At 43.8% G+C, this 16657-nt stretch overlaps 1 protein-coding gene across 1 annotated transcript in view; it reads left to right on the forward strand.

Moving 5' to 3' along the window:
* LOC108790013 (steroidogenic factor 1-like) overlaps window positions 1-16657 on the forward strand; it is a 208018-nt gene that overhangs the window by 54774 nt on the left and 136587 nt on the right. Inside the window, exon 4 of the mRNA XM_018560179.1 lies at window positions 8372-9015. Coding sequence (XP_018415681.1) covers window positions 8372-9015 — 644 coding nt within the window. The remainder of the gene's footprint in view (window positions 1-8371; window positions 9016-16657) is intronic.

The raw sequence follows: 16657 nt of genomic DNA on the forward strand, positions 1-16657 counted from the left end.
TACCAACATTCCAGCCACCAACGACTACCTTCAACAGATACAACAAAACAGTACATTACTGAGAACCAATCTAAACCATGCCCAGGAAAGGCATAAACGGTTCTACGACCTACGGAGACGTGTGCCTCCGCAATACAAAGTTGGAGACCTTGTGTGGTTATCAACCAAACATCTCTCCGTCAAGACCCCTTCCAGGAAACTCAGTTGGTTATTCATTGGGCCCTTCCCTGTAGAAAGGGTCATGAACCAGGCGGCAGTCCGCCTCACTTTACCATCTTCCCTGAAGATACATCCCACGTTCCACGTTTCACTACTGAAGCCTCATCGTCCTAATACGTTTCCCAATAGGGTCGCCCCAGCCGCCCCTCCTATCATTGTGTTCAAGGGGAACAGGAGTTTGAGGTTGACCAAATTCTGGACTCTTGTCTCCACAGGGGTGGCCTACAGTACCTCATTAGATGGAAGGGTTATGGTCCACAGGAGGATTCTTGGGAGCTAAGAACCTGCACGCCCCTAGATTGCTCAAACAATTTAATTCCAGACATCCGAGGAAGCCTGCTCCTATGGGGAACCCCTGGGGAGGTCCCCTTAAGGAGGGGGTACTGTCACAGACTCACCCGGTGTGGCCCTCCGGTCCAGCGGCGCGTCGTCCCCTCCATGATGTCACGCTGGGCCCCTCCCACTGACCGCGACTCCTCCTCAAATTCACAGGTGAGTCACTCACTCGGCGTTCTATCGCTGTGAAACGTCGAGCGAGGACCCTACAGCCGTGTTAGGATCTCCTGACCTCAGACTGACATCCGGGGATACCGCAGCATTGGTTACTGCTGTATCTAGCTCATACCCGATCCCACCTGTTGGAGCTAGCCTGCTTGAGACCCAACACCAGAACCGCAAGTACACTGGGGAATCTTCCTATACCTCAGTTGTTAATTCATCTAAGTTAGTGGAAACTATCTGTATCAAAGAACTGTGGCTGCTACTAGGACTATTCATTGTGATCATTATTGTGGAAAAGCCTGTACCTAGTATCTAGTCCAGTGATGGCGAACCTTTTTGAGCCCGGGTGCTCAAACTGGATCACTAAACCAACTTATGTATCTCAAAGTGCCAACCCTGCAATTAGACCTGAATACTCTCAGGGGGGCTCTGCAGTTCTGAGGTGGTCTGTACGGGCTCTCAGGTGGGCTCTGCTGGGTCTCTGGTGGTCTGTACAGGCTCTCAGGTGGTCTATAATGGCTTTCGGGTGGGCTCTGTGGGCTCTCAGGTGGTATGTATGGGCTCTCCGGGTGGGCTGTGTTGCTCTCTGGGGGGGCTGTGCTGCCCTCGGGGGGCTGTGTGAGCTCTCAGGGGGGCTGTGTGGCTCTTGGGTGGTCTATAAGGGCTTTCAGGTGGGCTCTCAGGTGGTCTGTATGGGCTCTCTGGGGGGTTGTGCGGCTCTCGGGTGGTCTGTATGACCTCTCAGGGGGGTTGTATGGCTCTCTGGGGGGCTTTGCGGCTCTCAAGGGGGCTGTGCAGGCTCTCCGGTGGTGTTTATGGGCTCCCAGGGGGGCTGTGCAGCTCTTAGTCATGCAGAGTGAAAATAACAGTGTATTACAAAACCTGCAGAGTAGGCACAATACCGTGGATGTATGGGATAGCAGCTGAATAGAGAAATAAAAGAGCAACATCATTCTCCTGTGTATAACCGCTGCTTGTGGTGGAAAACCGTTAGGCAGCGATGGGGGAGTGGTCTGCCTCTTTCAAGGGAGCTAAGCCAGCCCAAAGCCATGCCCTGATCGTTCGTCAGCATGTGGGGGAAGCCACACATGTCAGTGAGGAGGACTCGGCCCCGCCCCAGGCAACATTTGAGCCACATTGATAAGCCGCCCACACCCGTAGGCCGCATCACGGGTTGGCATGACGATGGCGGGACGCTAGCTTGTGGGGGCTGGAAGCCGTGCACGTCAAATGACGACAACTCGGCCACGCCCCCAGGCAACAGTAGAGCTATTGGATAGGCCGCACTCACCCTGTGGGTGTGGGATTGGCCGCGTCACTGGCTGTCATGATGATGGCGGGACGCCAGCTGGCGGAGGTTGCTAGTAAGAGCAGAATCGTCTGGCAAGGCATGCATCATAATAAAAAAGAAAATCAAAAACAGTACTTGAAAATATGGTAATGCGGACCTGGGCTTGCGTACCAGCAGAGGGGGCCCCGCGTGCCCACTCTGGCACGCGTGCCATAGGTTCGCCACCGCTGATCTAGTCGATACCAGGTTTGCAACTAAAGGGGGTCTGCCTCCATACCTTAGTTGCTACTTCATTTTGTAGAATCGCTCTCGCTGTGTTTTGGGAAACTTGTCATGCAAGCTATATAGTAGGCTACTGTCACTGGGGATCAAGAGACTGTATTAAAGATCTAAACCAGTGGTTCTCAACCTGTGTGACCTCAGGACCCACATATGTCCTTGGTCTTTAAGTCGTGACCCAAATCGCACTGCAATAGAACGCACGTCATTAGGGTACTGCATTTTCTGGGGCAGGGGCATAGGAACGGTGGGTGGGAGGTACGTTTGCGTTGCCATTCAAATGAATGACAACGCAACACACCTCTTACACTAGAATGCAGGGTAGGTGCAATTGCGTGGTGTAGTGTGTTAATTGCATGCTACTATGTGATTGATGCACTGTACTAGTGTGAACGGAATGAAGCTCTCTCAAGGCCATAGCCCCATCCCACCCCACCTCACCTCAAGCTGACACTCGGCGCCAGGCAACATATTTTGAATGGCTGCTTGGCACAAGAACTGACAGTGCTGCGCTGGGGGAGCCAGAGGAGCCTCTCACTTAGAAAAGTGGAAGGCTTGCGGCGACCCACTGAAAACGGGGTCGCGACCCACTTTTGGGTCACGACCCACCAGTTGAGAACCAAGGATCTAAACCATTCACTTGCATATTGCAAACGCATTCAGATGCTTGTGCTGACACTCAGGTTGAGGGAATTCTTACTCCCCTGTCCGCTAAGAGTATTGTGTATGATACAGGGAGTCCCAGGAGCACTAGAGGCTGCCCTTTTGTAGTGAACCACTTGGGGAACTACCAATCCCATCACGCTGCCACATTATAAAAATACTGCTATCCAACCTAGCATCCGCCCAAAAATACACCAATTAGGCCGGGGTATATGGTGTGTACCGCTTTCCTATCGCACTGAGTGTACTTGGGAACCGTCCACTGATCACCCCTTTAAACGAGTAACAGGAACCGTTCCGCAGCTGCGATCCAGAAAACATTATTCCTCGACAGAGTCTGGCATACCGTTTAATTAGTCAATTCCACAATTGACAAATTTGCAAGCAAAAAAGCATGAAAAGTGAAGGTGAATGTGACTAGCAGCAAGAGAAATTACATAGTGACACCAGAAGTGATGTAATACATATAACTTCTGAGTCCAGTGATCAGAGGAAAGATCAGCAGCTGGGAGTGTGCTGATCTCTGTCCACTTGAAGAGGACAAACCCGTTGTGCTGGTCCTGCGGAATGTGGGTGGGTGGGAACACTCGGCGCCACTGTACATGCGAACCAATCACTTGTATATGAAACATCCATCTCTGGCTGTTTTTAAACGGCTGCAGCAGCTGTGATCTTGGTAAAACTGCTTCAGGAATCCATGGTTTATCTACCAGAAGCAGTTACACCTCAGTTTAAGGTCACTTGTTATCTGCTGTTAGTTATACTTTCTGGAGTGAAGATCTATGGGGGGGGGTGTCCTTGTACTGGGATGCTCCATGGTGTAAATGCCCGTGCCTTTACATATAGGGCTTGAGTAGATGATAGTCTTTTTTTTCTCACATGCTGGATATGTTCAGTGTGAGCTGTAACATTGATATCTTAGTTATGCTTTCTGGAGTGGTGCTCTTGGGGTGTCTTTGTATTGGGATGCTCCACTGTAAACTATATGGGGTGTACTGATTGCTTGTGGCTTCACATAAAGGGCACTAGTAACTGATGGTCTTCTTTTTTTCTAAATGCTTCTGAGATAATTGATTTGACCTGTAACATGGACAGCTCAGATCTGCTATTAGTTTCTTTTTTCTTGAGTGCTGCTTTATGTCTATGCAGGGCTAGCGGTACCGTAAGGCTGCATAGGTAGCTGCCTGAGAGGGCGGGGGGAGGGGGCGGAAAAATGCACCTTCACCTATTTGGTCAGAAATCCTTGCACCAATCAGATGTCACCAGCATCCCGCTACAGCTGATTGAGCGTGCACTGAAGCCTAACACAAGCTCATCAATATTAAATACCACCATCCTGCAGACGTGGGGTACAGCTCATATACACATGAAGTTACTTTACTGCTCTGCATAGTATTCATGTACTTGCCCAACTAGGGGTGGTGGTATCTTACAGGGAAAAAAAAAAACATCCACAATGGTTTTTATGAGTATGACCCAGGTCTGCTACAACGAGAAACTTTAAGTAATAGAATACTGACAGCATCTCAGGTATGAATGAAGGCTGCAAACAGATTGCAACCTTTATTTATATGTAGTTGTTCTATGTAGATGAAAGTATTATATATTAATCTGAAAATAATGCTAGTTCCAGAAAATCTATATTTATAAAAACAAATAAATATGTTTTTTTCTTCCTTGAACAGTGTTCTTATATATCTCTGATTAACCCTTTGTAACCCTAATTCATTTTTATTAGCTGCTGTCTCTCCTTATTTTAACTGTTAATAGTATAACAATAAAATAAAATGTGCATATGAGTTATAACCTACCGTAGCTACCAGATGAAAAAACACATTTTGGAAGAACATTACTGAAAATCTGGCTCTGTTTTATCATGTCAATTATAACTAAATCACACTGCCAATCACCAGTTTCCCTTCTTGCCGGCAGTGTGGTGTTAGGGAGTAGGGCAAACAATAATTGCCCTACTCGATAACACCACACAATCTCTTAACAATCTCTTATCTCCTGTCTTTGGTGTCATATTTATAGTAATGTTGCCAACATGGGAACTCTGCATTGTATTAGACTGGAGGGTGGAAAATACAGTCATACTATGCATTTGCTGCTGACATAATGCCACCAGCACATTGGTTGTCCAACAAACTTATGTCACTGATGCATTCATCCTCTTCCCTCATCCTACTGTACAATTTTATTACCCACTGCTAAGGTAGGGTTTTGTTGCTATGGTGACATACCCTATTATTTGTAAAGCAATGAAAAATTAAATCGTTTTCCAGAATACAGCTGCAAATAATTAGTGATAAAGGGGAATAGAATAGTTGGAACATTGAAACATTTCTGACTCACTGGTATATATATATATATTAAGATTGATCTAATATGTGCAGAAACATACAGTATCATATTTGTCTGGATTTCTAAATTGCATGATTAAAACAAGTCTTCTGATATATTTATACCTACTTACATGAAGCTAGAGGAAACCTGCTGTGAGGGAAATAGTTTACCACCATTGTTAACCTCTCCTTTTAAAAATGCTGGTTGCTTGACTGTCATGCTGATGCTTTGTTTTCAGTACTTCTGGGCAGGACAGCCATCAGAAATTTCGGGGCCCCCTACACGGCTTTAGGCCGGGCCTCCCCCCTCCGCACCGCCCGGTCCCCATACAGACCCTACCCCCCCCACGCGCACCGCCCGGTCCTCCCCCGCACCGTTATTATTATACATTTATATATAGCTCTGACATATACCGCAGTGCTGTACAGAGAACACTGAGCCAGTCACATCAGTCTCTGTACAGAGGAGCTTACAATCTAATGTCTCCCCCACAGTCACATCAGTCTCTGTGGTGGTGACATTAGAGTGTAAGCTCCTTTGTACAGAGACTGATGTGACTGTGGGGGGGACATTAGAGTGTAAGCGGCGGATCCAGATATCCCTGGATCCGCCGCTGCAGCTTTGTATAATGTATTGCTGGAATTCAGTGGCGTAACTAGAACCTTCAGGGCAAGAAACTATGAAGGGCCCCCCTAAGCCCCTGCCGCCATGAAACTGTGTGGTTAACAGGAAGGCTGCCGAGGTCCCCAGCAAGCGCGGGACCTCATGTAGCCGCTTCAGTTTAAACATTTTGTGCCGGTGTTCTGTCGAGAGCGCCAACCCAGTATCTGCGTTTGCACACAGACGGATCAAGGTTTCCTCGATCATACTGGTCTGTGCAGAAGCGCAGATGCTGAGGTCGGCAAATTCTATTACGTTGGTATTCTAGACAGAACACCGGTATCTGTGTTTAGTATCAGGGCATTTTCACCAGTATGAGTACTTGTGAAAATGCCCAGTATTGGCACCGACTGGTGCATACCTACTTAAAAATATAATGCATTGCTGGGACTTCTAGTCCTTCATAGTTGGTGCTATTCTGCATTGCTTTATAATGATTACACAGCAATGCAGAATACCACCAGCTATGCAGGACTAAAAGTCCCAGCAATACATCATAATAAAAATCAGGGGGATGCTGAATACCACCAGCATCCCCCTTCCCCCGCGCCCCCCCTTCCCGGTCCAGACTTACCTGACTCTCATGCAGGACCCTCTTCTGTGTCTCGGCGGCCAGGTGGCGGGGCTAAGAGGAGAGGGTCCTCACACAGAAGAATGTGCTGCCTAGCGGTGCCTGCAGTACATTCTGCTGGACTAGTGACAGCCTCCCCAGCCCCGCTGCACAGCCGCCCGTACATGCTGCGCGTGGCAGAGCGGCGGGGAAGGAGCGGCACTATCTCCTCTTCTTCCTCTCTGGGCCCCCACTAACAGGCGGAACGCCAAGGCCCGGTCGCAATTGCGACCGCTGCGACCCGGTAGTTACGCCAGTGCTGGAATTTGTAGTCCCGTAATCATTATACAGTTATGCAGAATACCACCAGCTATACATTTTACATAAAGTGAGCAATACTGCCACACCAATGAGAGGCTGAGGATTTCAGGACAGCAGCGGCTCCCCCCTCCACTGACCTGCACACCCGACCCGCTGGACTGACCGGAAGTGACGTCACGTCACCAGCGTGACGTCACGTCACCAGCGTGACGTCACTTCTGCCTTCAGACGAGCAGCGACGCTGATGGGGCCCCAGCTTGTCTTGCAGCCGCTGGAGCGGCAATGCTGGGGCCCTGCACTGCTAGAGCCAGGCCTCCACCGCTGCTGCTGCCTCCTCGCCCTTCACCGTCGGCCGATACTCATGTATGGGTCCCGGGCGGGCCCCGTAGGCTGCCCGGGCCCTTTACATGAGTATCGGTGTTACCTCCCTGACGGCGGCCCTGCTTCTGGGACAAGAATAAAGATGAGAAATCTTGCATTTTTGCTGACTATAGTTTGCTGCTTTCACTAGATCAGTGAATTATTAAAACCAGATACGTTCACACAATTAGCATTTCATTTTCAAAAGGAAGACAGCAATGGCAGCCCCCATATATATTTCATGATCGGTGGACTTTAAAGTGTAACTATGGGCACCAGACACGTTCACACAAGTAGCATTTCCAAAAGAAGGACAGCAATGGCAGCCCCCATATTTATTTCATGATAGGTGGGCTTTAAAGTGTAACTATGGGCAAAACTAAACATGATATATAATGAAGTATATCACTATCATTATTACAGCGTTTTGAGTTTTTTTCTGAGTCTTCCATGTAACATACTTGTTGAGTCTGTCAGTAAATCAGTTATTGTTCTACTCCCTTAGGGAGACCACACTGTTTTGCAGTTTAATTGCATAGCAACGTTGTTGCCCTATGAATAGGATGAATAGATATGTGAACTTTAAGATAGAGAAAAGAAATTAAAGTCTAAGTTCAGCTAACACTTTTTATACAGCTGCAGCAACTTCGGAAAAAAAGTTTAAACCATATGAATGTTGTAAGCCACCTTTGCTGGTTTAACCTAATCCCCGTTACTAAAGTTTTCTTTTAGACAGTTTGGCATGTTAAAAAAGTGGAAAAATACCAGGTGCTATGGGAGACTGAGAAAAGCAAAAACTGCTGTGGTAATGCTGTTGACAGACTGCATCGTATACTATATGTCATTTTTGATTTGGTCCATAATTCAAGCTACAGCTTAGGACATTTGGGCATGTTGGATTAAATTATATAGAACGCAACAGCTAGTTATATTCTCAGTTTATACATGGGCAGGTTGTTTCTAGAATTACACTGAACAGAAACTGAACCTTAGCAGTTTTTTTTCCAAAGCAGCTCCAATCTCTTGGAATGTGTTATCATTTTATGAAACAAACATGGTTAAATAGATAATGACTAAACATTTGTTACATTTGTGTTTTTCTTGTAGTTCTGTCTTAAAAATTGACGTTATAACGATCTTACAGTGCTGGCAGTCATGTTTTTTTGCTTTTTCTGTAATAGCTGTGCGTGCTGACCGAATGCGAGGAGGACGCAACAAGTTTGGCCCCATGTATAAACGGGATCGTGCTTTAAAGCAACAGAAGAAAGCTCTTATACGTGCAAATGGTATTAAGATGGAAACTGTTCCCCAGATCGTATCCACTGTGCAAACTGACTACTCAATCGCCACCAACATTCACACTATCCACCCTGTATCTAAGAACTTGCCTTCAAACCCAGCTCCCATGACAACAGTTGAATATGATCGAAGTTCTTACGGTCCTCCTCCACTTGGAATGACTATCCCTAACCATGCTCCATTATCTGGCTACCATTATTCTTCATTTCAAAGTCGCACTATCAAATCTGAATACCCTGATCACTATTCAAATGTGCATGACCCAGCCACTGCAGGAGGTTATGTATATCCTGAGGCCTACACCAGCAGTTCTCCCCCAGACATTCCTGAAGTGATCCTTAAGCTATTGCAACTAGAGCCTGATGAACCTCAGATCAAGGCTAGGATAATATCTTGCCTACAGCAAGAGCAGAATAAAAGACATGAGAAACTCAGCATGTTTGGTTTGATGTGCAAGATGGCTGACCAGACTCTATTCTCCATAGTTGAGTGGGCTCGGAGCTGTATTTACTTTAAAGAGCTGGAGGTAAATGCATTTCTTATTATCAATAGCTTACTTTTATTTAACTATTATTAAGCAAGATTGTTTTATTTATTTTCATGTTGTTAAGGTTCATTTTGTTGATTATTTATTAAAGTACAGATAACATTAAAGAAATTAATAGATAGCACTACTAACTTCCTCCTCCTTCTAAAAAGTTTAGTTGCCTGGGTGTTTTAATTTAGAATTTTCAGCAGTACACAGAGTCACAGACCCAGAAAGTCAAAGCAAAAGTAAGACTTTCTTATACTTATGCTTGTTCTAAAATCTTTGGGTGTGTGGCAGTGCTGGATGAGATTTAGGGTTAATTTTTCTCCACCTTGGTGGCTCTCTAATGGATGGCTGATGTGACCATGTGTGGGTCCTTGGCTGGATGTACCCTCTAGAGTTCTAGTTCCTAGAAGTGTTGGAAGCTTACCGGTATGTAATGAGTGATGCATTTGAGTGTAAAGCGCAGAAAAAATTTGTTCTGGACTTTTTGGGGAATTTGTTAAAGGAATATAGGCAACGTATTTGGGGAGATTTTGACTTTCCCTTCCTCTGGGCTTTCAGTGATGATATTGGGCGATACCGTGGAACCACTTAAAAGACTGTTTCAGGGTTTTGGGGTTGTAACATAGTGTCAATGTTACTTTCCATGTGGCAAATACTTTTGTTCAGAACCAAAGTTTTCTGTGTATAAAGGTGCCCATACACCTTACAATTATCTGCAGATTTTCTGTGGTCAGATGGAAAAAGTGCAACAGATTGGCCCAGGTGGAGATTACTCCATCCACACAGTTAAGTGTAGATGGAGGAATCACTTGCACCTTTTCCATCTGACCACAGAAAATCTGCAGATAATTGTAAGGTGTATGGCCAGCTTAACACTCCAGAGGCTCCTCATTGCACACAAGTGATATGTTTTTCAGGCTGGTGAGTCTCAAAAAAGAAGTTAAAAAATTACAGCATGACAGCTAGCATTTCCAGAAGGAGATGCCAGCAATGGTAGACATTATATTTCTCTTATGACAGGTTTCCACTAAATTAAATTAGCAACAATCAAGTTATTTCAACTTGTTTTTTTAGCCCTATTAATAGAATATTTTTGGGGGGAACAGGGTATCAGAAGCCTAATAGTCCTGAAAGGAAAAAAAAATTGTCTGCTGTCCCAAAATAAACTGAAATAATCAGAAGGTACTTTGTGATGTTCAATTTCAAGTTTTTTTCCCTCTCAAATATCCATTCTAAATGAAAAAATAACTGTTTATAAAAAAGTAAAGGATTTGTTGTGAAAACCCACAGCTCAAAGCTAACTGCTTAGCTTAAAGAAAACTGGCTAAAAATATTTTTGCAATGACACTACAAAAAGACTGCATGCTTATATTCAGGACTGTTAAAAGTAACAAAATAAAAGTATACACCTTTTTTTCATGAGGATTAAACCATTCTCTATTTTCCAGTTCAAGGAACAGACTATGATGTGCTTTTCATTTTGACAAATCAACCTTAATCTTGACAAAAGTTGAACATACGTGCATATATATTATTTAATATAACAATAGACCATACATTTGGCCATCCTTCAAATTAACTCTAAATACTGCATAAAGGAAATTACACATTACCTAAGATTGTTCTCCCTTTTCCTTTAAAGCGACATTGTCATTAGACAAGTATGGGAGCTGCCATTACTGGTATGTTCTGAAAATTTTAGTTGCCTGCCTATATCTGACTTAAGGAAATTTAAGCCACAGACCTGGAACATTAATGCTGTAAATGAGTGTCAGAAAAGTGTGAATACTCGTTCCTGCTCAGCAAATTAGACAGCATTGAAGCCAAAGCTCCAGCATGACAGCTGGGCAACTAGCATTCTTATAATGAAAGACAGAGCCTCCTGCTCAGCTCCTGGCAACCAGTGATGTCACTGGTTGCCAGGAGCTGAGCAGGAAACCGGCCAGAGCATCCCAGGTTGTTCAGAGCTGGGAGGGGAGATGTGTATGGCCCTTTCACATCTCCCCGCCCGGCTCTTAGTAACCTGGGGCACTCTGGCAGGCTTTGTGAACCAACCCTCATGACAGCTCCGTAATGATTCCAGTCTCATTAACATTAGGATAGCATATTAAAATGAGGAACAACTAAATCCCTGCATTTAAGTGATAAACCTAATTTAGGTTCACCTGTCCCCCATGCTGCATACTATCTTAATTCCTTAGACTATTTACTGTAGATATGCACACAAAGGTTACAGTGTACATATGGTAAGATTGCTAACAATTGTGATTTAGTATGGGGTCTACAATACAGTTTCCTAATATAAGTCAGCAGTGGAATGTCGTAAGTGGGGGCATCTCTGAAAAAAAAATGTGATTTTGATTTGGCAACTTCTGCGCACTGTCATTTTACGTGGTTTACCACTTCATGGCTGAGTTGCTGTTGTTCCCAGTTGCTTCCACTTTGTTATAATATCACTAACAGTTTACCTTGAAATATTTAGTACCAAGGAAATTTCACGGAACACCTGAATCCAATGATTTGGAGGGGGTCCCAATACTTTTGGCAATATAGTGTATGTAGGGATATCATTAATAGTGGCAATATAAAATCAGAAAAATAAAAAAACAACACAGCTGTGCTGGAGGTATCACAGCGCACATTTGCTGCGGCCTCCGCAAGTTGTGTGTATACAATTTCATAGAAAGTAGAAAGTCCCTCTGCACTCCTCACAGCACTCCCGGCCCAGTGCTTGTAGTGGTGCTCGCTGTGACAATCACGGATGGCACCGTGCAACAAATAGTAGAAAGCAGAAATCACCAGCACTCAGTAAATATCTTTGATGTCCATTTTATAGGACCAATAGTCAATTGTCATTTACAAAATAGCGACGTTTCGGGACCGCACAGGATCCCTTCATCTGGGCAACAATGTAACATTAAAATTACAATAGTCGCCCTTATGAAGGGATCCTGTGCGGTCCCGAAACGTCGCTATTTTGTACATGACAATTGACGATTGGTCCGATTAAATGGACATATTTACTGAGTGCTGGTGATTTCTGCTTTCTACTGTATACTATTTCATATGCGGCTGCTTAGAATCAAGGTTCCAATGATAAATAGCCGTACATACACTTTTTTTTCACTCTGGCTGCACAGCAAACAGTTTTTTTTACATGCTTTGTTTGGCTTATGCACATATCATTACTAAATGAGTTGATCACATTTGTTTTTTTTTTTTTTCTTTTTCAGGTAAATTGTTGACACTCACATTTCTTAGTGCAATTTATCAGAACAGACGGCACAAAAGCAGCATTGTTTGGATGTTCATCGTGCACGGAAAGCTAAAATCGCACCTTACACATTGAACATCAGTGTACAATTTCCTAGATAGGTGCAGGGTTGGAGTTCATTATGTGCACATAGATTTGCATGCTCCTGTGAACCCACAGTGCAAGAGTGCCATAGATATTTGTCACTGCTTTTGTTAATTTCCTTTTACAGTGTTTATCAGTGTATAATAGTTATTTTTTTATGCATGGCAACTTGTGTGTTATATGCAGGGATCCTTAAAACATATGCATATGTGAAAGGATCTCTGAATGGAGAAACCACCAGCCCTATCAGCCACCGTGCCAGAGAGCCTTGTGTGGTGACGTCACTGCACCTGTTCATTCATTCTTCCTTTCTTCCATGTTGCACACTGATCACGGGTGCAATGCTTTACTGGGTTCAATGAAAAAAAATTAAAAATGCATATTTATTCTTTTATGTAGAAGTGTGCATTTAATGTATCTTGCACATAATTGGGGGTCACATTTCTATGAGAACAGCCTTTATTCCATTGGTCACTCAACCCTAATGTTTGACATTACCTATTGCCTAGAGTTGCTTTTTAAGCAGTATCACAGATAATTATTCTGAATATCATACATAGAACATATTAGCCTTTGCCACGAAGATTCTATTAATTCATTCACACCTCTTTATCAGAACTAATTGTTCTTTCCAGTCTTCACACACACACAAAAGGTATGCCTAGACACTGCATTTAACTGTTGTAGCATTCAGTATTTAGCAGACATTACAGAATTCTTTGTTACTAACATGTGTACTATTTTTGCTGCTCATTCCAAATGGCAAAAACAAGATCTATATCTGTGTGTAAAACCTTTTTGTGCACCAAAAATACAGAAAAATGCATTCCATTTTTCATTTAAAAATGCATGTTTTTTTTAATGTGCAGCTGTTTGAACTGATGCATGTGTAAGCACATTTATCAAAATTAGAATTAGAATTAATTTGTATTTTGATTTCCTCTTCTCCAGGCCAATTTCTGAGGCCTTTAAATATTGAGGGCATATTAGACTGTAATAGATTTACTTAGTCAGAAACATAACTGTTTGAGAATAGATACTCTCATTTGACAGGATGCCAGGCATGGGATGTGGTGTGGGCTTGCTGCTACCATAGGTCTGAGGCAATGCCTGTTGGTTCAAGATTTGTGGATATGTGCAGATTCTCCCTTATCCTAATGCACTTCATGGCCTTTAAACTATGGTCAGCAGGCTTAGAATGGTCAATAATGGAACTTTTGGATAAGCTATCACCCACACTTTAAATGAAGGGGGGGGGGTGGGGCAGCACAAAGCAGCCATAGTGTCAGTGTATTGGTTGCTTTCCAGAAATAAAAGGAAAGCTGACAGGCTGCATAGTGAGATATTTTTTGCATCGGTGTATATCCCCCATGGCAGTACTTCTGTTATCCAATCTTTAAGCAAAAGGTATCTGAGATGTTTTCCACAATCTAGGAATGGGTGCTCTGGCTGCAGCTAAAAGAAATCTAAACACCCCCCTCTTCACTACTCATATTGATCCTGGAATAATTGAAAATAAGGCAACCTCAGGTGTTTTAGGAATGGTCCCCCTTTCTGCCCCGCATCACCAGCACATCTCTGATGCCGATACAGAATATTTTGCAATATGTTCTGGACACTTATACCATCTCATCAGGATCTTATAGCTTAGTTCTTAGGTTCGTGCAGCCACACTAACTTTAAACACTAATAAAAGACCTTATCCCAATTAGTGATGTGTAGGGATGAGCCAAACACCCTCGTGTTCGGTTTGTATTTGAACATTCGAACGGCCGAAAAGTTCGAATACAAACTCGAACTCAATGCAAGTCAATGGGGGTTGAACGCTCGAAAATTAATGTCCCCTTTAAGAGGGCTTATATGCAAATTATTGGCCATAAATGGTGTATGGGGTACTGCCCTGGGGGACAGGAATCAATGCCAAGAAAACAAAACAAAAATACAGTTTTTAAAGGAGCAGTGATTTTAACATCACTTAAAGTGTAAAAAACAAATAATTAAAAATTCCTTCAAATATCATGCCTGGGGGGTCCCCTTAACCTGCCTGTGAAGTGGGGGATCTGTAGGATGTATAGAACCTTCTGCAGCAAAACTGACATTTCTAAAAAAAAAAAAGTGTGCAGTTACCCTCCCCAAACAATACCAAACCCTTTAGGTCTGGTAGAAATGTTAGGAGGGACCAATTTAAAAAAATCAAAAAAACTGTAGTGTTCCTCCTAAAAGTCATACCAGGCCCTTAAGATCTGGTAGGAATATTAAGGAGGGACCCAATGTACAAAAAAACAAAAAAAGAAGTGTGTGGGGTTCCTCCTTAAAGTCATACCAGGCCCTTAAGGTCTGGTAGGAATTGTAAGGAGGAACCCCACCCCCAAAAATGGGGGGGGGAACATGGGATCCCCCTAAAATTCCATACCAGACCCTTCATCCGAGCATAGGCCTGGCAGGGCCGGAAAAGGATGGGGGGACGGGCGAGCGCCCCCCCTCCCTCCCACACCCGTGCCGATGGGGACAAGGGCCTTGTCCCCACAACCCTGACCTTGTGGTTGTGGGGCTCTGTGGGCAAGAAGGGGGCTTATTTGCATCGGGGTACACCTTTAATTAAGGGGGCACCCAGATGCCGCCCCCCTCCCTTGTGAATGAGTAAGGGGTACTTGTAGACATGTGCACACATTTGTTTAGTTTCGTTTCGTTCTGATTCCGATTTTGTGATATTTTGTTTTCAGGATTCGGGTGTGAAAGTCATTTCGGATTCGTAATTCGGATTCGGACGAAATTCTTTAGTTTCGTTTCTTATTCGTTTCGTTCATTCGTTCGTTCATTGCAGCAAAGTGAAATTTGAGGGGGAAATTTTTTTTTCTCCTTCTCTAATGTCACTTTGCTCCAATGAACGAACGAACGAATACGAAACGAAAACGAAACGAACGTTCGCCCGAACTACCACTAATGAATTTCGGAAACGGAAATCTGGATTCATTTGCATTCGTTATATCTGTAATTCGGAATTCGGATACATCCGAATGTCAGAATTTCCGAAAATTTTGATTCAGAACGAAATGAATCGCACATGTCTAGGTACTTGTACCCCTACCCATTCACTAAAGGGTTAAATAAAATAGTTATTAAAAAGTCCAGACTTTTGATAAAATCCTTTATTTGGAAAAAAAACAAGACATGTTTTTGACAAGTCTTTTATTTAAAAAAAAAAAACCTCTAAAAATGGATCCACCAACGTAATCCAGGGTCAATCACGGCATCCAGCGTTGACCACGACGACGATGAAATAAAAAATAAAACAATAAAAAATAAAGAGAAATAATAATAATTTTTTTAAAAATGCCGTCCCGTCCGCTCCCCGCCGCATAATGGCATTTTGTCAGATGTCGGCAAAACATACACAATTGGGGCGGAGCTAGCTGTCACAACTAGCTCCGCTCAATTGTGTAGTCTACCTACATCTGAGAGTCATCATGACTTTGCCCAATTATGGCTCTAATTCAATACTGAGCCCTGATTGGGCAAACAAATCAGAGCTTCAGAGGACATTTTGCCTTATGGAATGTCCGCGGTCGAACAAACTGCGAACATCCCATAAAGTTCGGCGACCGCTCGAAATGCCTATGTTCGATTTGAACTTCTGTTCGAATCGAACACTCGGCTCATCCCTAATACCAATCGGCTGCCCCAACTTGGTACCCCAATTCCCTCTCCCGATCACTTACAGAGTAGGGGCGGCTGGGGTACATGTGGGATAAGAGAATATTATAAAATCTTGAGAGAATAAGCAGACCAAAACAAAAAGGTGTCAACGACCTCGTAAGCAAGGCTACTGATGATAAATATGAATAACTAATAAGTAACTAAACCATTGAATACCTAACTGTCCTGTCTCAGCTACCAGGTTTTCTAGTGATTTATGACCCCATGTCGTAAGACCCTTCACAATTGGAGACGGCTTCTCTCATGTCCAGCACGAAAAGCTGGTAGCCTCCAAGCCAGGGGGAAAATCCTTATTACCCAAAATAGGAGTCATGGGGCCCTTATATTTTGGAATCTGCATTTTCTGTATTGAACGGTCCCATATCTCCAGAAATACAAGAGTTAATAATGAAATCTTCTTAGAGGTGGATCTGTTCTTTGGTTGAATCCATGGGAGAGCTACCAACGGGACCAACATCAGCACCTGTTCTATCGCTACCCAAAGCTTAGTGTCTGAATGGAAAAACACTTTGACACTTTGCTGAGGACAGCCGCTGTAAAATATAGCATCATATTTGG

This window comes from Nanorana parkeri, unplaced genomic scaffold (genome assembly GCF_000935625.1).
Source record: "Nanorana parkeri isolate BGI_ZX_2015 unplaced genomic scaffold, ASM93562v1 scaffold437, whole genome shotgun sequence".
In the NCBI taxonomy this organism is placed as follows: Eukaryota; Metazoa; Chordata; class Amphibia; order Anura; family Dicroglossidae; genus Nanorana; species Nanorana parkeri.